We start from the raw sequence: 23,345 nt of genomic DNA, 5'->3' as shown, positions 1-23,345 counted from the left end.
GAAAGCAGGATCCTGTTCACTTCATGAGGTTTAGTTCAAACTCAAGAATGGAGTGAGAAATTATTATTTTTTCACTGTGGAAATAATACAAAGAGCACTATATTCCTAGCCAAAGTTCTAGCACTTGTAGATTCTGTTTCTTCCAGGGTCTCAGAGAACCACTGTATGTAATCATTGAAATTAGAAATACTAATGTGATTATGTTGAAAAAAGCAGAAAAGCTACCCCAATGCTTTTAATTTGCCTTTCAAGTATTTTCAATATTTAAAGAGAATCTGAATGAAGCTATATTGCTATTAGACTCCATCAACTTACCCAATCTGAGAATAATTGCTTGATGATTTGGCAAGCTTTGTCATTGACCTTGAATATGCCTCCTCTATTGTAGCCCTATTATGACAAAAACAACCCAAATGCTCAGCAAACAAAATGCAAAATCTATATAGTCCTTAGAATAATTAACTGAAACATTAGTCACAATTATATTAATCTAATACTTACTTGAACTCAACATCTCCAAGACTATAAACTTTCGAAGTATTGATATGCTAGAATAGTGTCACAGGCATGAAAAAAACCTTCAGCTGTTGCTTGTGATGTATAAAGAAAAGAAGCTTTACCCCAGAACTTGGATGTTAAAAATATTCATTTGCTTGCAAACTAAAGAACAATCTTTCATTTGCATGTACACACAAAGCAATGAATGATCTACAAAGCCTGAGTGTCCTCTGTCTATTTATAAAACAAAGCGCAAAAATAGAATTAATCCAACGGGTGTATGTTTGTATAAGAAAATACTCTGAAAATCAGATCAAGCTCAAATACTTATAGGAAGAGAACAGATTTTTCATTCAAAGAATGAGGACTCAGTTTAGATTTCTGTTTTTTCCCTTAATCTTTGTTATTATATCATCAGCTTTTTTCCTCATGAAATTAGACTAAGTTTGCATTATTACTATTACTATTATTTCCTGCCTTTATATATTTGGTCAACTCAAGGCAGTGGACATACCTAATATTCCTGCCTATTTTCCCCACAACAACAATCCTGTGAGGTGAGTTGGGCTGACAGAGAGTGACTGGCCCAAAGTCACCAAGCCAGCTTTCATGCCTAAGGCTTGAACTCACAGTCTCCTGCTTTCTAGGCCAGTACCTTAACCACTACACCAAATTGGCTTTCTATTAATATTATCTATTAATAGATAAAATATTATGCAAAACTTAAAAGGTGGCACAGGATTCGAGTAGATGAAAAGTTCTATTTTATAAAGAGAATACAATTTATTTCATTAATTTTAAACTTGGCTGATTCCTAAAAGATATTTCATATCTTCTACAGTAATGCATCTATCTTAGATGGGTGACAACAGATATACTGCCTTTTCAGTAGTGGTGTGCTGTGAAATATTTTGTCCAGATAAACTTATTGATTATAGATTACTCATGAGATAATTTAAAATTAATTTTTAATTAAATTAAATAGTCCCATCTCTTTTTTCAACTCTCCAAGTCATCTATGGGGTGTTTCTGAACTACTGTTACTAATTTTTCAAAAATATTTTACTGACAGTAGATGTTGCAGTCAATGCTGATTTTATTTCTGAACTAATCTTTTCGCAAATTTTTTTTAAATAGATAAATAAAAAGTAGAAAACTATTTTAAAAACTGTACCGCACAGCTAGAAGGCATTTTACATTTTTATGCCCAGAGGACTGCAAAATATATTAATGCCAGGATGGCATCATGCCTTTCACTTATATTATGTACCTTTTATTAGCTACAACCAAGTCCTGAATAAACTGAGAAGAACATTTCTCAAGCTCTTACCCTGTACAATCTGATTGGATAGAGAAACATAAATCTAGAATCAACTAATTTTATATTTGACATTTCAATGCACATTACTCCAAAGATGGAAGACATTTGTTTTGAGAGATGACTCTGAAATACCTCAAAATTGATTTCAAGTTCTAAATGTCTAATAACCAAAATACAAAGTATATCATATATATATAGGATAAACTGATATGGCGGTAAGATATTACTGATAAACTCAAAAAGACAGATGTTCCTTATTCAAATTACAGCATTCAAGGCAAACACACTGCACAAGCTAATATACAATACTGAAAACAGCATTTCAGAAAAAGACAATCAAATATGGTCTTTGCTGACTGTGACAAACTCCTAGTTTTTCTTTTAGTGCAGTGACACTTCCTAAAGAATTTGATAAACTGAATTTATTAAGAACCAAACAGATGGAATTTAGATTTCATACTCCCCATTTCTCAAGCCTCTGTCATGTAATCATTTATACACTATCACAGCTGGTGAAAATTATACCGCCCCTTTTTAATTCCACAAATGGCTATTAAGAAGGTGAGTTTAAACAGCAGGTAATAAAAACTGAGAAGAGTAAAAAACAAACAAACAAGGACCAGCAGCAGGACACCCATATAATCTCTTTTCAGCTATACATTCTGAAATCCAAGATTGTTTTCAAAGAAGGGTCATTAAGTAAGAATATAGCTTGACAGACTGCATTTATTTTGTGTAGAATTGTCTGTGTGAGAATTCTGTTACTTTCTCCTGTTTTTCCAATATTTCTTTTTTCCCAATAAATATATCTTTATATCTAGAAAGTAAGCTTCATTAGATCATTAAAACCTTCCCCACTTGCAAGACTGTGCATGCTTCTACAGTTACCCCTTACGTTTTAGGATAGGCACAATTTGCTAAGTTATGTAATTCTGGGCTTTGGGCAGGACTGCTGGGGGAAGACAAAGGGGAAATCCAATCAAATATGAGTGAAAACACACATTCAGGATTATGTTGTGGCAATGTGGCAAAACCTCACTATTTCTCCTCTCTTACTGAGCCTACCAACAGCCACCTGGTGGCCTTGTTTAGGGTGACCCGTTTCCTTTTGGAGAGGATGGGACACAGGAACATCTACAGGGCGGCTGTGAGTAATGTTCATGCTATCTGGTGGATAAAGTCAGTTGTACCTGTCAGAGTTGGACTCCAACTGGGCAGGTTCACCTGAGATATTTGCGCACACATGCACAAACACATACACACCTTCCTCTTTTCTGAAGAAACAGCAAGAAAGAAAGAAAAAACAGGATGGAGATGCAAAAGGGGTATCTACATTTAGAAGGGAAGAGAAAAATGACAAAACAAAACTGAATCATAATTAGGCATGGCAATAAGGTAACAAGACAGAGAATGAAAGATAAGAGTGAAGTTCTATCTAGGCATTATAGAAAGAGCAAAATTCATCAAATAAATTCACTAGCCCCTACAAAACATAGGCTATTTTTTAAAATCATCCCACTGCAGCATTTGGGAGGTCATTCAAATTTCCTGCTCATGTCTTTGATCTCAACAGCTGATTCAATTTTTAGCAGGTAAGAATTAGTTAGCCAGTTAAATGCCACTGAATTGGATGCTTCCTTTACTGCTTCCCTAGAAACTTATTTTGTCTTCCCCTTCTTCTACTTGTCTCAACTTTGCCAAGTCATTTTCTTTAATATTTCCATCTTTCACTCACATCACCTGCCCAAATATGTTTTTCTTCTGCTTGCTGATGTTGCCTCAAGGGAAGAGTCACTCTTATTTGGTCCAGGCTGACTGAATGGTTCTTTCTGCAGTCCACCATATCTTTAATAAACATCTCCTAATTCATAATTTGAAAACATTTATCTTCTTTCTCATTGTTCAGCTTTCACACCCATATGCAAGACCATTGTTTTCAGTATTCTTATCTTTCTCAATGAAATCTATGATTGACAATCCTTTGAATTCTTAATACTGAACATTAACCTGGATTTTTAACTTACGTGTTACTTTAATAATGAGCTCCTCTAAGTCTTCTTTTTGGTTAATAAAATGTTATAACCTGCATATCTCAAATTCGTATGCATTTCAACCTCCAATATTGATTCCAGCTGTCATCTCCTCCATTCCTGTGATTTTCTATAATACGTTCACTGTCTCATTATCTCCCCTAGAATGGCTTTGAGACATAGTGAAGATTGAGCTAGGAAAAATGTTGGAACTGGGAATAATTTTTTTTTCCCAACAGCAAACAGTGTTTATCCACTGCACTGGCTCCTGTGATGGATTTCAGTCCTGCCGCTGATTCCCAGGAAGGAAGAAGCGCGTTCCAGGCAGATAAGAGGATTCACAGTCCAGAGACTGTTGCTGGGAAAGTTAAGAGGTTCAAGGTAGCTCCGCCCTAGAGTCTCCCAGGTTATTTACCCTTAGGTCAATTAGAGTAGCTTTCGTCTGACAAGATTCAGTCTGTATGATGGAAGCAATAAAGAACTGGAGTTTGGAATACACTGACTTGACATTGTTCTTGGGCTGGCCCTGACACTCCAAAACCTATGGGGCAAGTAATAAGGTTTTGTGTTAATCTAAAGGAAATGAACAACATTGCTAAATTTGATAGTTAATGATTGCTCAAGATAGAGGATTTGACAGACTCAGTTTGTGTGTGTTTATGTATCCATCTATCCACCCACTCAGCTTAAACTTAATGAAGTAATACTGGCAGACTCCTCTTGAAGAGAAATCCAGACTTTGTTTTCTACCCCACAAGACTTTTTTTCACAAAAATTCTTTTTGGACTCCATGGGTCTTCTGAAATGTTTCTGAGGCTCATCTATCAAATGATGCCTGATCAAGGATAGTGGCATGGAAATTATGTAGATGATTTGATTATTTGTAGTTACAGCTCAGAGAAGCATCTGGAACATCTAAAGCATGTGGTTGGAAGTCTCCACAAAGCTCACCTAATAGTTAACCTCTCTAGGTGTGTCCTTGGTTTCCAAGAGACAAAATACCTGGGATTTAGAGTACACAAGGGAGAAGTTAGACTAGATTCATTTGTCTAAAATAGAGGTGATTCACCAGATTAGACTTCCTGAAATGAAGAAGTTAAAGCCTTCTTTAATTTGGTGTTATTACAGATTGTTCCCATAATTGTCCACCCTAGGGCACAAGTCCTTACAGCAGAGGTTCCCAAACTTTCTCAGTTCACTGCACCCTTAGTGTCTCAGTAATTCTTTCATGGCACCTTTAGGCCAAATGAAACACCTAACAGTTCTGCTAATTAAGTAGTTAGGTCCAAACAATAAGTATTTATGACCTAACAACTGTTTAAAAAAATAGTATGCATAAATTGAAATTTAAAAGATATTTTAAATTCATTCCTAAAATAACAACAATTACTTACCAATGGGATGCATGCACCTGTTGTTTCTCATTCTCAAACTCTGGAATCAGATTGGACACTGCCACCCTAATTTCCTGTTCCAAACTGATTTTTATCACAGCAACCATTGAAAACCCAGCTTTGCAAATAAATGGCATCACAAAACCCAGCTTTGCAAGTTTTAGATGTCACAAACATTTAAAATATCCCAGAGATGGCCCTGTGAGTTTGTTGCAGTGCTCCAGGGCACTGTGCCACACAATTTAGGAGTCTTACAGATTTAATAATGAATCTGGATAGTTGAATGGACTGAGCAATGTTAAAAGACATTTGAGGGCTTGGAAACTACATTGTGTACAGATCCTGGGTTGAAAGGTTCCAGATTCAATTTACCTTTTGCTTTATAAATAGACGCCTCAAAAGATGGGCCAAGTGCAGTAATCATTAGCTGGACTCTGATGAAGAAAATTCTGTCCTGTACGTTTTAGGGAAATTATACCCTTGAGAGATTATATATAACTGAGAAAGAAGCTACAGAAGCCCTGCAATGGTCTACTCAAGTGGAAGCGTATTCAAGAGTAAAGTCTCCACAAAACATGGTCTCTCAAGCTATAGATGCTACGTGCAAATACAACTCTAAAGAGAAAGCAGTTGGAGTTGGTGCAGTTATTTTTGCACCATCCACTTGTGTGGATTTTTGTAATAAATATGGCCATGCTTAGTTTTTGGACATTTGCAAAACACGTATGTGATTTCTTCAACAATCCAAGAGAGATAGAACATTTTAAACCTGTAATTCCCTTTATTTACACAACATTATTTGGGGGAGAGGAATTCTTCCAAGCAACTTCAGTGCTATCCATAATAATTAATATAAAAGTCTATGACTCCATTTCTGCAAATGTTAAAAAATCTACACATTTATAAAACATTCCTGATGACATAGTATGATGGAAATAATTCCTAATAATTATTTCTTGTACACTGGAATTTAATTAAGGATTACTAGTCTATACTTGCCTACAAAATTCTTGTTTGACCTTTCAAAATTCTTTGCAACTACGGGAGCAGATATGTTGGCCTACACCAGTATATTTATAGGAGTATATTTAATTCATTTCAGTTCCCATCAATTATTTAATTGAGGAGGGGTACGTTCGAATCAGTGTTGATTCCTGACAACTATATAGACAAATCCCTGCAGTTTTCCTGGCAAGATTTCAGAAGTGATTTGCCATTGCCTGCTTCCTAGGGCTGAGTGTGTGTGAGTGGCCCAAGGTCACCCAGCTGGCTCTGTGCCTAAGATGGGACTAGAACTCATGGTCTCCCAGTTTCTAGCCTGATGCCTTAACCACTACACCAAGCTGCCTCTCTCAATTATTTAAATATTTTATATGAAAATTCATTATTATGCAATAAAAGAAACAAGGGTACCGATATCATAGCTGAAATCATAAAAATGGACAGCGTTGTTTCAGAAAGATATTCTACAGGGGAAAAAAAACCCTCCACTATATCTGTTATTTCTGGACTTATTAACTGCAATTGTTTGGGGACTGTCAACATATTCTAACATGACATGTCTATTGTTTTTACATCAGGATGTCCAATGATAGAAGATTGATAGTCTCATTAAGAAGAATCAGGCATTCACTCTCTGAGTTTTAAAATAAATGGTCGTTGTGAAATACCTCATGGCACAGACCTAAATTATATTTTTACAAGCATTGACAAAACCTGTTCAGTATTTGTAATTTAGCAGAAAAGGGCACAGAGATTACAAAAGGTAGCAATCAGTGGACAGTTATGTGGCTCTCCTTGTTTTGTAGAGATGGAAATCAGTTTCTGTTGAGAACTATTCTCCTGCCTCACCCCAGATTTATCACTTGGCATTAGTGTTTCAACATTTAGCAAACGATAACTCTGTGAGCTATGTTATATACATTTGAATTCCCTTTACATTTTCTACAACAGATTTAAATTTAAAGAAAAACAAGCAATACCAAAACTTGCCGCTGTTTCCCACATGTGCCTATTATATGATTTTATTAATGTCTTTAAGATAGAAAATACAGACAAATCCTGTATGTCTACGTGGGTCCATATTTTTATTATTGTACGTTAATGATTCCACTTATCTATCAGTGTCCTATGCATCTTCTGTTGAAGAAAAAATGCTATAAACATATTAAGGTAAATGAAATCTGGATTAATAAACTAAGAAAAGAACCAAACACTGAAACTCCTAAGACTTTAATCTAGCATGTTATGCCAAATAGTTCTAAAACAAAGTTTAAACTCATAAAATATATAGGAATCTAGGCAATGAAAAACATGTTGCAAAGAATATTTCACTTGTAGCTTGTTCTTGTAAGCCCAAGCCATATTGTTTTAGTAAGGCTGCAATCTTTCACACATTTACTTGGGAAGAACCCACTGAATTAAACAGGCCTTATTTTTTAGCTGACGTGTTTAAAATTGTACTGTAAGATTGTCAATCTTAATATAAAATTAACTGATAAATCATTAAGATACAGGCACTATTCCTACAACATACTTCAGTGAGTCAATGGGGACAGAGTTAAACATATTGTTAACAACAACAAAAGCAAGTTATTGATCCAGTCAATTTTGACAGTGTTAAATGTAAACCCAAAGAGAACCAGTTAGTCCTGTAATGAAACATCGAAACTTAGTTGACCTAGTTTGCATATCTAGTCATCCAAGAAAAAGAGCTGGAGAGAGGAAAGGCCCTAGTCGCCATTGGAAATGCAGTGCACATATTCTGGTAGCCAGTTAATTTGTTTTCCCAGTTCTCACTGGATGCCAAAGAACCAAGCTCTCCCTGTTCATCAGGATGCTTGCAGAATCTTACAAGTATTTATATCCAGTAATGAAAGAAAATGGTTAAAAACACTCAAGTGGGGCCCCTCACTACAATGTAACAAAATGAACTCACACACTCCCAAAGGTGAACAAATAGCAACACTTGGAGAGACATAGCCACAATTCACAAGAACTAAAACGTCCTCAAGCTGAACTATGGAAATCATACCAATAACTGTCAATCTCCCCTGAGAAGATCAGTCTGTCCCCAGAAAGCCACATTTATCAAATGGGTAAAATGAAGTGGCCCACCCGCCCTAGTCCTGTGACACAACACCAGAAAAAACTCTCTCTCCACAAGGCAAACACATAGCAGATGCTGCACCCAGCCAGAAGAGAGCTCCCCAGGCACAGCCTGACCCCAAAAAACAATCCTCTTGCTGGCATTAGGGTCCAGATTCCAGAAAACACCAGTACCGCATGATAACTCCCTTACGATCCCCAACCATATCTGGAATAGGGAGCAAGCCACACAGGAACCATATCTTCTAAATCAATGCAAACCACATCAGATTGGGGTACCCACTCCTCCAGGTCAAATACAGGAAGGGCTCCCTCCTATACATAGCACAGAAAACATGGGAGAAGACCTGGGAAGAGCTGAAACCACCTCTTATGTCAAATTTCAACAGTTGCAGACAAGATGAAAACCATGAAGCAGTTCAGAGACATCATCATGTATTACAAAATAAGTATGGTAGCATCTTAAACCATTCCACAGTCCAATCAGTTGGCCACCAACGCCTGGAGCAGAGAGAAAAATTTAACTCAATGTGATTGCAAACTGACTCACCAGCAAAGAAAGTTGACTAGATTAGTGACTGAAAGGTGAGGCATATCAGAGAAACAGGGCCATATACAAATTTTGTAATGGAATGTGAGAATGACCTTGGAAGACGGAGGGAAGAGATGCTGCCTAGGGAACAATCAAATAAAAGGGGGAGGAGCCCACAGCTGGGTAATGGGTGGAAAAAAAACTTAGAAAGGATCCGCCCTAACTGATCAGGCAGTAAAAAGGAATAGTGGGTGATTTGTACTTTCAGACTTGCAAGATTCTGTTAATGTAGCCTAACAATAAAGTAGAATTAGCTCATCTGGTCGTGTTTCCTGTCTGGTATACTTGGGAAGGCTAACAAATTTCTAGAAAATTTTAAAATAATAAAACATTAAATTATACAATTATTAATTAAATAATAATTTCATTAAACAATAACAATACATTAAATAATTGTATTTAAACAATTGTATTAATACAATTTAAAATAATGCAACATAAATGAGTATTTAAATAAAAAACACAAAACTATACCTGGAACCTGATGTATATGTTTCAACAACCAGAATTTCCCTGCCAGCATTGTTACTGAATATTTTGGGAGTTGGTCTGGCAAGCATCCAGACTAAGCATAGCTGTTTTAAGGAATGTGGTCTTTAATTTAAGAAAGAATACATAAATCAAGATTATATCAGAATAATAATTTAACAAAGACACTTACCTTTCTCTTATAAAATCTGCTAATTCCTTCGTAGATGTATGGCCATGTTTCATATTATGATAAAGGACATCAAAGCCATTGTTCCTTTCACCCTAATTAAAATAAAAACATTACAGTTCAGACAAGGCACAAAACAAATAATTAAAATTATTAAAAGAATTATGAGAACATGACTTTACTAATCAATGTTAGTGTTATTAGAATTACTGTTATTCTAAAATGGCTGCTCAAGCTCTAGATCAAGGTTTTCAAACCTTTTCAGGCTGCAAAACCAGAAACAGGGGTGCCCTGAGACCTGACAATTATTTCTAGGGTTCACCCACTGTAAAAGACCAGAACCCCTGACAAAGAGGCAAAGTTCTAATGATTGAAAATTGACCGTGTTTTAGTGAATTTTTTTGGTTTGCCCTTAGCCTCTCACAGAACCCCATCAAGTTCTCATACAACTCTACAGCTCTATGAAACCATCTGAAAAACCGTGCTGTAGAAGAATACAGTATCTATAAGAATACAGTATCTAGAGTTATACCAAGTATAAAGCAAACTTTATTTTTCAATAGAAGTTACCTGCATTCCAACCACTGGGGCTTGATTTGCATACATATAAGGAAACTAACGTATAAATAGCTAAAGATGCAAACCTATGGCCAATTAAATGCAATCTAAAGGACATGATATGAGGTCAATTTTCTTGTATAATGCCTTTTTGCTAAATTTAAACCAGCTCTTCTCTAAGTAGAAGTAACTTTATGTAAGGATTCAAACCAAGCTATAAAGAATCAAGTCAAGAATACCCATGCACTTATCAAGAACTTTAAATCAGACTGTTTTATCTACCTACAACTTTTTTTTTTAACCTTCATTTCCTTCTTTTTTGTTCCTTAATAACTTGGTTGGTCAGCTGCTCCCTCCAAATCAAAATGCTTATTTTCATAATCCTGTACAGGTAGTCCTCATTTAGCAACTGCTTCATTTAGCAACAATTTGCAGTTATGATGGTGACGAAAGAGTAATTTTACAAGCAATCCTCGCATTTACAACCTTAACAGGTCTGTAAGCAAAGGACAGCTGAAATAAAATCATAACCACAGTCATAATTTCACTTAGCAACTGCTTTGCCTAACAACCGAGTTGCCTGTTTCAGTTGTGGTTGCTAAACAAGGACTACCTGTAAGTGGTTTTTTATACAGCTGTAGTGAGAGAAAAATAACTTACAAAACTTCCATTTTAAATATGTTTTAAAAAACTAAATAAACAAAGCTTTATTAAAAAGTCATTAAATAAGATTAAATCTACAGGCTCCATTTCTAAATAAAGATACAACCACCACCTAGTGCTTCAGTTCTTTTCCTTCCACAAGTATAGACCCATCAAGTTATCCAGCCAATTACTTGTTCATACAATATAAATCAAACTTGAGTCATCATGAGTGCTGCATGAGGGGGACTTCCGAGGGAGAAATGGCGAACTGAAGATGGCTGTTTTTGCAGAGCCAACAACTGCAGTACGTAAGAGGAGCCGGCACAGATTTCAGCTCTTTGGAACTCACTCTGGATCAAGGAGAGTCCTGGATGTATTTCGTACAAAGGCTCCCTGCATAGAAATCACTTAATTGTGATCTCCAGTGGGTTGAGAGCTCTAGAAGTCGAGGGAAGAAACATCCTGCCAATGCCACAGTTCAGAGCCTTTAAAGGGACACTAGATTCACTTTCACTTCCTCTCTTAATTACCATTGGATACTAACTATTAAAGTTTTCTTGGAATTTAAGAATCTTCCGAAGGGCGCATTTCAGCACACTGGGAGAATTTCCTTTGACCCTTGATGTAAGAAGATTTTTGTAAATTTAAAGATTAAAAAGAATAAGTTTAAAAATAGTAATAGTAAATTGGCTTTGAATAGCTATAGCACCAGAAGGATTTGTAACAAGTTTTTTATGGACTGTTTAAAATTTTATATAAAACATATTTTAAGATTTTGAAATTAACTGTGAGAACTCTCTCCTGGGAAAGTCCTGCCAGTGAAAAATAAACATATGATAAGAGTGGACTTTAAAGCTTAACTAGAGGGAACCAGAGAGCATTTAAAGGCGAAGATACCTATTAACAACGGAGCAGCATTATCTTACTTTAAGAGAAATGAAGTCTGTTTGGGAACAATACACTCAGGACTTACAGTACTTTTAAAAATACCTACTACAAAAATGGATTTAACAGAGGCTATAGAAGAACAGATGCTACCAGATAAAAGAGAGACTGAGGCAGTTTTGGATGTGGATTTGAGGCAGGATCACAAAACTGATATAGGAGGAGATGCTGTGGTTTTGAAAATCGATTCAAAAATGCCAGTGTACAAGACTGATGTGGAAAAAGATGTAAAAATGGAGAATCAAAGGAAAGGGACCATACAAATAATAAATCAGAAGAGTGACTGGAAAGACTTTTTATCTCAGATTTAAAAATAGAGTGTGTTAACCCAATGAAGTTGTTCCTAGGAAGACACAAACAGAAATTGAGACTGTTCCTGAAAGGAAACAAATATATGATAAGAAATGAACATGGGGGACATTATTTGACAGGGTTAAAGATTAAGCTTTTTAAAAGTAAACAGAAGTTCAACAAGGTGAATCTATTTGATCAGGGTTAAATTTTGTATGTTGTGCTATCTGGTAGTTATTAATGGGATTTCTTTCTTGATCAGGACTGTATGACAAGGCTTTAAAGATTTGTCTGTAAGTGAAGAGAGTTTTATTTTTATTTTTTAAGAGAAAAGGATAAATTGGATTATAAAATGGATTTTTAAAAATTAAGGTTAAAATTTGTATGCTAAATCTGGTAGCTTTTAATAGATCTTTGCTAATTAGAATTAAATGATTTTGCCTGTTCTCACTACTATTGCTGCAGCTCCTCGCTGTTAGAGGTGGCTGACAACCCAAGGGAGGATCTCTACTGTACTGCCTAGCTGGGTTCAGTAAGCTGCAGTCAATTTGAATGTGAGTTATGTACATTTGAGTGTTCAGGGCCACCGATGAGCAGGCACCCCCTTTTTCCTTGTCTCCATCTCCATCTAGTTTGCTCTTGCCTTACTAGTTATACCCAATGAAATGAGCAGGGAGCAATGCTGCTTTCTTTTTGGGTATTCCTCATTAGCTGGGGCTTACCTGCCCTGCAGGATTTTCTCTTTCTTAAGTATTGTTGTGGGCTACAGAAATTTACTTGAAGGGCTGCACTTGGTCTGTGGGTTTGAGATCCTGGCATTCATCATGCTATTATTGCCAATGCTTAGCTTAAGCAGCATCTAGGTTCATTTACTATTTGCACATAAACAGAAGCAGTGAATATATAGATCCCTCCTTATTAATACAATTATGGACTTGGATCCCAAAGCTAATCCAAGAAAGTAGGCTTTTCATTTAATGAAACTGGCACTGATGTAGACCATAAATAGCAGAAAATATAACACAGCATCTGCACTGAAGACCCCAGATCTTTAGTTATTCTCACATTCAAATTACATAGTACAGTAGCAAATGCACTTTCCCCAGGTTCCCACACCATAGTGATTAAAGATTTAATGAGAGTCAGATGTGTCGCTTGTGTGTTAAGAGTAAATTATTTTCGCCCAATGGTATTTCCTGTGTTTGTGTAGATATGAAAGACTAAACCTACACACACACACACACACACACACACAGAGCATGCAAGATCTTAAAGTCCTGTAACTGAAAATCCTGTAACTTTCTTCTATGTAATGGGGCCTAAGTTTCTTCAATAAAAATTGTGAATCAGAATTAATTGACTGTCTTCTCAGTAATGAAAAATCACTTAGATTAGTTTTTGTTTTGCAATGTGGCTTAGGTTGCTCAGTTGCTGGATCAGAAAAATGAAGGTCCAAAGAAATGTGTTCTGGATCACCCCAAATATCCCTATGATTTCTGTACAATGAACAGCAACTGTGGATTCAAGATTGTTTTGCATATTGTTGGATTGATCGATCCTCTCTTCCATAAAATGTCATGTTGCTCCAATTATCTTTCCAAGATGGGTTTCATTTATTTATTATCTAAAGATTTTACACAGTACTTTACCAAAACAAAACAAAACAAACAAAACCAGAATAGAAAAAAATGTTCGAAAAGCACTTGATTCAAGGCTTACAACCCAAAGGAGATCAGGTGGAAAAAGAGAAAAGAGGAAGATAAAAAGCTTATTGTGCTTACACAAACTTTTTTCTGTACATTCTAATGCTGAACTCAATAGATACAGTGTAATTAAATATTTCTCACAACATAGGTAAAGGTAAAGGTTTCCTTGACATTGTCCAGTTGTGTCCAACTCTAGGGGGCGGTGCTCATCTCCGTTTCAAAGCCAAAGAGCCGGCGTTTGTCTGTAGACACTTCCGTGGTCATGTGGCCGGCATGACTACACAGAATGCCGTTACCTGCCTGCTGAAGCAGTACCTATTAATCTACTCACATTTGCATGTTTTCGAATTGCTAGGTTGGCAGGAGCTGGGACTAACAACGGGAGCTCACCCTGTCACACGGATTCGAACCGCATAAAGATGGAGTAATAAATAACTAGTTGATTCTTCTTACTATGATCCTTTCATTTCATCTAGTTAGCTGTCCTCTACTCCGTTAGTGCCAGCTACTGATACAAATTTGTCTATTTAAAAGAACAGAAAAGGGAAAAAGCTGTCAGCATATCTAATTGTTTAAAGTAAGCCACTTTCCCTCTCTCTCACACACACACACGTATTAATTCTGAGCAGTGCCTAAGACTGTGTTTTTAACAATGAAGAATATTACTTTTACAAAAGAACAAGCCAAAAATGTCATCTGAAATATTTTTCCACACTCCACAGTAGGGCTGTTTTCATGGAAACATAGTGAAAAGTTTAAACAAGTTCATGGGAAATTATCAAGCAATTAAAGTAGGAGTGAAAACAAGCAATGGTGATGGATAGTCTTTATCTGTTGGAGTTTCCTTCTGTGGGGAAGTCTGTATGATAATTTCAGAAGAAATGGACAAAGAAAAACATATTCTTATGTTTAAGTGAAGTAATTTGAGCTACTATATAGTCTTTCTATGAAGAACCAAAAGCAAAAAATAAGTCTGATATTTTTATTTGCTCTTTCCATCTCATTGTACATTATTCTACCTTGCCTTTCAAAGTAATTAAGAAGATATTACGTATAGAGAATACTGAATACTGATTATATATTTTAATATACCACAAATTCAGAAAAAATATAGCTATTATATTTACACAAAAACACAGTATGGGAATGCATAGCTCAATTTACCTATGTGTTATACAGCCAAACACTTTTAACTGAACTCCATGTAGTTAGTCTTTGAGAATCATATTTATAGCATGAACTTACATACAAAGATCTATTTCCAATCCTTTGTCATCATTATGTTAGGAACAGGTAGGTACAAATGCAAACGTGATGAATCTTTATCAGCAATTAATTGCTTCATCAGTTTAGTTAAATCTGATCCTAGCATGGAAATGAAAGTAGCTGTGTAAGCACTTATAAGAAAACAGCATTATCAAGTGACAAGAGCATTTCCACACTGAAATTCTCAGTACAAAACAGGAAACATATGACAGGAACTCCTTGTTTTGTTCATATACTAAATATATCCAAAGTTCTGCAGAATAGGTAGAGAGCATTACTTTATTATCCCAAGGTATCTGAATTTATACTGTTTAACAGAGCAGCAACTTGACAGTATTTTTATACACACACACACAATTCAGTTCTTGTACTAATAAAAATAGAAACACAGCCTTTTGTAGATATATAAGCATTAATAAATTTGCTACATTTGCCTTGGAAAAAAAGTTAGAAAATTGTAAAATGACAAATAGTATTGTATTTTCATATATCTAATATAAACTATAACGAAAAGATTTGTTTTAGAAAGAGAAATGCAACGGTTTAAATTATTTGTAACTTTTTCCATTATTGACAATTTTCCATGCATCTCACTGCCACTAACATAGAGATTACAATAACCATACTTAAGTGATCTTTACTGATGGAACAAAATAGAATAAGCAATTTAGACTAAAGAGTGCAAAGACCTGAGCTTAAATAAAATTCATTAATCATACGACAATTCAGTCATATAATTCTTTCTGTAATAGAACTATGCATGCTCACACAAGCATAGCCAAACTTTCTTCAGGCTTTCATGAACCTGAAAGAAATCTTCACTGAAGTTAATCCGATTCTTAAAGGTTCCAAGCACCTAGACAAAACGTAAGCTTTAAGGAACACAGTGTTGCCAAACTGTGAACTCTTGGTAACCACAGAGTGGCCATAATGGATCACCCAAATTTATATCACAACTCTGGTCCATTGTCATGAGTAAGGATGGTGAGCAGGGGGCTCCCATCCAGGCTGTAAAGCGCATGCGTAGCACTGAGGAATTAGGTAGCCATTCCAAGAGACACAGATCGGGCCCGCCTTAACCTTTGGGGTTTATATATCTGGGTTTTTCCCACACTTCTTCAGTTTGTTAGGATTTTCCTGTTATGTAGCAGCAACAAAACACTAGAGACCTGTTCCTTGTCTCAGCGTGGTTCCTGGCTGTTAGGACATCCATTGTGTATATAGTTAGAAGACAGTTGTAATAGGTGAACTTGCTGCATAGCTACAGTACCTTCCAAAGGAAGCAGTGTAATTCATTTTCCCTTCTGTTATTTCATCCCTATAGCAGGAAACAGTCCCTTCTTCAAATTTCAGAAAATCCTATATAGTATGGAAATAGTTCCATGCATTAAATGTTTTTCTTCCCAAATATTTTATAAAAATAGGTAATATAAACAGTATGTTCACAAAAACTATGCTTCAGGCATGGAAAAAATGATATGCAGCATTGATATAGGGTATCTCCTCTTTGACATCTTTGATGATTACCCAAGATTCTATAATCAAGACAGGTCAGTACAACTGAAGCCACAGTGAATCTCAGTTGCAGCAGAATAAGAACTTCTGTAATAAGGAGACACTAAACAGGTTCCCTTGGCTAACACGGTTCTAACTTAAATCTTTTCTGAATAAAGATAGTCAGCATCTTGTTATTTAACTATGTTTTGAAAAATTAACAATTATTCCCAACCTAAAGGAACAATCTCCAAAACTACTGGAATTGGAGGTAGGTGATGTCCTGTAGGTTTAAACAAAGTATGTATACAGATTTAGGGAAATGAATAGATTAAATGGCAAACGCTTTGGAAATCAGATGGTTTTCTACCAGCTTCCATACCAGAGATGTGGTGGAGAATAATCATTAGCATTTAACTCCAACCAGTAGAGCACAAATATCTCATAATTACTCATCATAACAGTTACCATTCTTGAAAAAGTTATTGATAAAATTTGATTATTAACTTCACAGGGGAATGAATCACATTTTTATCAGGTTGGAAAGATTATATAAGTTATCCTAATAATAACTATTTTAATAAATGTAGCGATATATGGAAATTATGATTAAATACCGAGATGCATTTTTCTTGGATGTTACCTTGTATTCTTGTTTCTTTCTTGCCTTACAGAATGTTAAAAATGAAAAAAAAAATACAAAATTTAAAAATTCAGAGAATCTAAAAGGAGGAAAATACTTCCTCACAAAACTCCATGTGATCCACATTAACTTGACAGAATCCTTACATTGTAATATAAATGGTGTCTAGGTTGAACTGAGTGCTGGGTTATCCTAGCCTGCCTATATTGTATTATTTTAAGTACAATATATGACAAAATAGCTTATTCTGTAACAGTGCCAACATGTTTAAACTTACTGCCTCATATCCTATTTCTTCATGATCAAGAAAGGAAACTTATGAAGCAAAATGTTAGACATAATAATTGTAAGTATAAACATTAGTATCTACACAGCACAGAGACTTCATAGAGAATAAATAAGGCCTATTTTTTTTTATCCATTGGGCAAGACTGGAACTAATGGGTAGAAATGACTAAGCATAAGATTTCAGCTAAACATAAGAAGAAAAGTCCAAGTACTGCAAGTAGAATTGTTCAGACTTTTACTATTTTGCTGAAAACGTCTTACTAACATATTTCCATTGTATTGCTCCAATCCTTTCCTCTGGACAATGGAAAATAAACCTGCTATAATTTCCGTGCAGCAGCCCTTCAGATATCTAAAGACATGTTCAACATAGTCTCTTTTCCAAATTGAACATAACATCTGATCTTAATTTCAACAGCCCTGTCATAATTGTCTACTACTGGACAAGTGTGGTATATCGTCAATAACCTTCCTAAAATCTGAAGCCAACAACATAACAAAGCACCTCATATGCAGCCTAATCAGTGCAAAATAAAGCTGAACAATTATTTCCCATTATGCTAGCTTTTTTCAACATAGTCCAATAATGTTTTTAAGCAACTCAATTTATAGTTCACTAGGAGATCCAGATTATTCCACATTTCCAACTGTCAAGTCAATCTCCTTCATCCTATATCTGTTCCTTTGATTTTGGTATCTAAAATATTGGACTTCATGTTTATCTCCACTGAATTTCTTCATGTTGCTTTTAATTTTGTCTTCTTCCTTGTTGCTAGGTATTCTCTATCTTATGTTAGCTTTGTGTTTTAGGCATGCTTAAAAACCATTTCCTTCACTGTCATCCAAATAATTCACAAATATGATGAATACAAGGGCTAAGAAAGCTACATTTGCTATCAAGATCTGTCTCCAAAATAACTGACAACTATTAATGACCATTTGTTTTCATATGACTCTGCAAACTGCTGTGGATCTCCCTTTACTAGTATCATCCAGCTATTACATTACTTTGTAGTCAACAAAAGTAATTGCCAAATACTTTGCTGAAATTTATGCTATGTCCATAACATTTGTATTATCTAACAAGCCAACAGTTTCTCTAATGCCCTTTGAGTCCCAGCAATTGTTCCAAATCTGAAAATGAAGAGGTCAAGAATAACTCGTCAGGAAGCTACTGTCTCTTGTTTTTATTTCTCTGTACAAATAGGTAATTTTGCATATAACCTATCTCAGAATCATCCAAGAAGCAATTGCTCTTCCAAGATCCTACCCCAGCTATTTGTAGCAAGTTTTTATGAATCTTATTTAAAAAAATAATAATAAAAACGATTTTATCTCTTGTGAGATTAGTCTAATCCCCATGGGAGGAGGGAGGGTTGAATTCCTAGTCACATGCTTCTAAGTAATATGGCTAGGAGGTTGAATTATATATACTTTTTCTATCCCCCACCCCACCCTGCAATTCCACCTTTTAAACACCAGAAAGACAGTACAAATTGTGAAAGTTCTATCTCTCACACATACACTGGAATTAAGAGGATGGATTCCACATGAGATTTCCCTTGGAATATCAGTGTTGGTAGCTGTAATGATCAAAGCTATTACCCCCAAGACAGAAGGTGAGGCCAGTGAACAAAGTCCCAGAGGATTCTGGAACAAGAGGTTTAAGACCTCCTGCCTTTACTATATAGGTTCAGCTGTTCTGCTACAACATATCTGAATTATCATACACATTTTACAGTTCCTCTCTGAATTAAAAATGTGATATGGAAAACACACACACACACATATGAAACTACACTCTTGTCTTTACATAAATTTTAAGCAGATCCAGTTCAATAGATAGTCTGTAAATTGCATCTGATCCATTAGAGATAAAATATCCAAGGAAGAATTTTTCTTTATCAGAGAAAAGAAAAGTTCTTTTCTGATGACCTAAACTGACTGTGATTTATCAATAAGCAAAACTAAAAAAAAAAGTCCATATTCATTATACATGTTAAGAAAACTCAAAGAGCTTGATAAGGGGTATATTTCAAAATACAACAAACAAACGTTTCCATCTATCTCTTAAAAATGGCATTGGTATTTCAGTTAAGGAATTTGGGAGAAAGAAGTTCAAATAACTCATAGAGTCCAACCTTAATATATTCACTGATAAATTAGGGCTAGAGTTGTACTTATTCAGTTTTCAAGATTCTGTATCCTAATCCCCCCTTTCTTGCCACTGAATCGGATTATTAAACTCTATGAAAATCTTGCTATCTTGATTGTATATTGCTGTTTAGGGCATATAATAATAGAAGCACTAATAATAGTGCTTTATTATATTATTTATATATTATTTGTATTATTTATTATTGTATCTAAAATAAATAGATTTATGAAATCATGGAATTGTTCAGATCACTTGAATTGGAATTTTAGTTTTGGCTCAGATCTGACTTACAGTTCAACAATTTCATAAAACGGTCTGAATTATATACATTATTATTATTTATTCAAATTTTTGCCACTGCCCATCTCCCCCCACAAGAGGGACTCTGGGCGGTTTACAATAAAAACAATCAGTTAAAGCAATAACCATAAAATATAAATACAAATGAATAAAATACAAATACAATGATCAAAAATAAAAAAATAAAAAATACATACTTGTGTTATCCCTACCACCTATTTATGAATAATATGGAGTAAACTTAACTGAATGGATCCAAACTTCCACATCCCTCAAATAGAAGGTTCCTTACATCTATATTTTAACCCTACAGAAGGATCTTGCTGACAAAATAGGAAGACACAGCTTTCACCAGACAGGCCCCACTGTTGTGGTAGGTCTCTCATTTTTCAGAACAGATTTTTTTTTCCTAAGGGAACAAAGCACCGCAGGAAGAAGGGATTACTGGCAAAAGTAGCAGTTCCCTGTTCCAACTCCAAGAATCACATTCAAAACCCATAATTTGTTTTAACTGGGATCAGCTTTAGCAGGTTTAATATAATTGATAAAGAAATTTTTAAAAAGTATTAATGTTCATTATATATGTTAAATAAGTCTAAAATATTAGGCAGCCAATTACTGGCTCTGCAAGTATTTAATAATAGGAATCTGATATTACTACAACTTTGAAACTGCCCAGCTGAATAATAGTGAATCTATACATATTAATTTTAAGAATGAACATAGTAGCTGTACATCTTAAATAGCAGTTCTATTCATAGCTCTTATTAGACTAGAATAGGACCCTTGATATATTTTTTATGTTGGGGGAGCATGAATTTAGGAATGTCAACACCAAACATGAGTATTTTGTGGCTATAGTATGTAGCATAGAGAAGACAATTCTGGAAATAGTAAATGCATCCCCATAATGTTAATACTGCTTTATCAAAATTTTGAAATTACTGTTAGAGGATAGGAAGCTCTTCTATTCTTATCTTTTTTTCTCTTCTCTTCCACCCTCCCCCCCCAATTTAAATTGTTTTGGAAAGTTTAAACAGTCTCATAAACTCTATCAGAAACCTGACTTAAAAATTAATTCAGGTCCTATTTGCCTATTCTGCTTATAGTTAAAATTAAAAATTTAAATACAGAAATGGTTTTCCACTGCTTTCTTCCAGAATGTTTTGGGGGGGTTGATGTTGTTTTTGGAATTTCTTGGTTCAGTTAATACTCCTGGAAGTTCCTAGCCACTGCCCACCCAATATAAGCTCAGGTTAGTAATGCTCCTGAGGTAAAACTTGAGATAATAGATACCAGTATTACTGTTTATTGAGAATAATCAGGAAAAATACGTCTTACATATTACTGACAATGCCTTCTAAATATTTTTCTACAGGAACAGTTGCAGTAGTTGCCAAATCAAAAGCAGTTAAAAAAATACAGGAACTGTCCATATTCATCAAGCAAAAACGTAATAAATGATAGTGAACAAATGGAGTATTTACATCCCAACTTTCACAAGGTCTAGATTCCGGAAAAAGAAAACCACTTCACTATATAAGCACTTGCAGAATTACCACAAATGTTGCAGTGACCTCTAATAAAGCTATCTTCCCTCCATGAAAGTAACCTTTACTACTTTTAATATATTGATAGCAGCAGCAGCAGTCATTTTGTGGATATTGATACGTTGCATCAGTACTGACAAAGACAGCCAAGTTACAGTTACTATGGAGTAGATATCATTGATTTCAATGGGAGTACTTTTGGAGTAAACATAATTATGTAATAGATTTGAGAATGTAAAAGTCATTTCCATAGAAGGAAGATGTTTTTAAGGACTTTCAAAGCTCAACTATTTATATATAAAACTTGGAAATAAAAAAATAGATGAAGTTGCACAAATCTATTCAGATATAAATCTCATTAGATTCCTTATATTTTGATGAGTTTAATTCTGTTTGCAACCTTAACCAGCATTAGCCTGCAAAAGTTCAAAACAACTATTTGTTTCCAGAGAAAAGCAAATCCAGTTGGTAGATAAACATACAGTCCTTCTTTTGAAGTTCTACAGAGACATTTCCATTATAATTTTAAGATAGTAATTAACACTAAACCAGTGTTAATGTCTATGTTAGCAGCCTGTTCATAGTTTTAAGATTATGGTATGCCCTGCTGACTAATAACTACTTGTAAGGTTTCCTCCTAAATTTTGAAGTTGGGGGGAGAGAAAGAGGGCAAAAAGCATCCCCTTGTATAGTTTCACTCCTGGCCAGTATGCACACACAAATAAGCATGGAGTGTACAAGTTCCTAAAATTTCCTAACTTGCCTTTATTTTTGAAATAAAACCCCATTAATCCTTCCAAGTGTGTAATTCAAGTACTCAATGTACTTAAAAATAAAAGCTCAACTGGTAACTTCAGCTTGCCATTCATTTCCTTTGTTTTCCTGCTTTGTTTGCAGATATTTGTTTCAAAAACACTTACCAATCATACATTTAAGAAAAAGAACCAAGAAGGGCAACGAGCTAAGCGTACGCTACGGAGTCGCTGTTATTCCAAAAAGCATTAGCGAAATATCAGTGGCATTTAGAAACCCTGGGAGGGGAGAGATTCCTGAATCAACTTCCATCGAACGAAGCTCTCGCGTTTCGTTCCCAGGAGCGCAGGAAGGAAAAGTAAACAATCCCATCCCACCAGGCCAAGTCGCCTCTTAAACTTCCCTCGCCGACCGCGGTCCCCAAACCCCCAGCGGACCAAGAGGAGGATGCGAGGGCGACCGAGCAGGTGCCCTCCTTCCTCCCAACCCAGGACACTTGGGACACGAGTTCTGCAAGGAAAGTGGCCTAGGAAGGAGCACGTCCCTGGAACTGCCCTGAGCCCCGGTCGGTCTCGCCACAACGACCCCCGAGGTTTCTCTGGCCGCTCCCGCGAAGTCCCTCAGCGAACCAAAAGCCTCCGTCCCAACCGGCGCCTTCCCTGCCGCAGCAACCGACCGAACGGCAGGCCCCAACCCCGCTCCGAAGTGGCGCAGGGGCCGCGAACGGACACCACCGGGTCCTGCTCGCCCAGCTGCCTGCCCGGATCTCGCCGCCTTCCCTGCTATTGTGGGTGACAGAACCCAGCCCTCCAAGAAAACAAAAGGCTGCCCCCTCCCGAGCAAAGCAGCCCCTACCCAAAAACTTTCCACGAAGTACTCCATGACCATCTCGCCGCCGCGGCTCGGCTCCCTCCGTCACCGGCGGCCTCCCTGGAAAGAGGAAACAGACTCCGAACGCCGCCCTTCCCTCACGGCACAACCGCGACTCCCTCCTCCTGCCTCTCTCTCCTGAGCCCAGGCAGGCAGGCGCATGCGCAGGCGCCAGATGGCCGGCCAAGGCGCAGGCACCAAAGTTCGAAACAACATAGACGCTGGAACGCGCCTGCCCGCCTTCCCCAGGGAAGGGATTGAGCAGGCGCGGCAGGGA

General features: G+C 36.2%; 1 protein-coding gene across 1 annotated transcript in view; it reads right to left on the bottom strand.

The window, feature by feature from the left end:
- FCHO2 (FCH and mu domain containing endocytic adaptor 2) overlaps positions 1-23,193 on the bottom strand; it is an 86,922-nt gene extending 63,729 nt beyond the window's left edge. The window contains exons 1-3 of the mRNA XM_063295506.1: positions 23,054-23,193; positions 9,605-9,696; positions 316-390 (exon numbers count right to left, since the gene is read on the bottom strand). Coding sequence (XP_063151576.1) covers positions 316-390; positions 9,605-9,696; positions 23,054-23,086 — 200 coding nt within the window. The 5' untranslated portion in view covers positions 23,087-23,193. The remainder of the gene's footprint in view (positions 1-315; positions 391-9,604; positions 9,697-23,053) is intronic.
- Positions 23,194-23,345: the final 152 nt, after the last annotated feature.

Source organism: Candoia aspera, chromosome 2, assembly GCF_035149785.1.
Source record: "Candoia aspera isolate rCanAsp1 chromosome 2, rCanAsp1.hap2, whole genome shotgun sequence".
Taxonomy (NCBI): domain Eukaryota; kingdom Metazoa; phylum Chordata; class Lepidosauria; order Squamata; family Boidae; genus Candoia; species Candoia aspera.
Note: the sequence above shows the minus strand (reverse complement) of the source record. Positions and strands in the feature narration are given on the sequence as shown.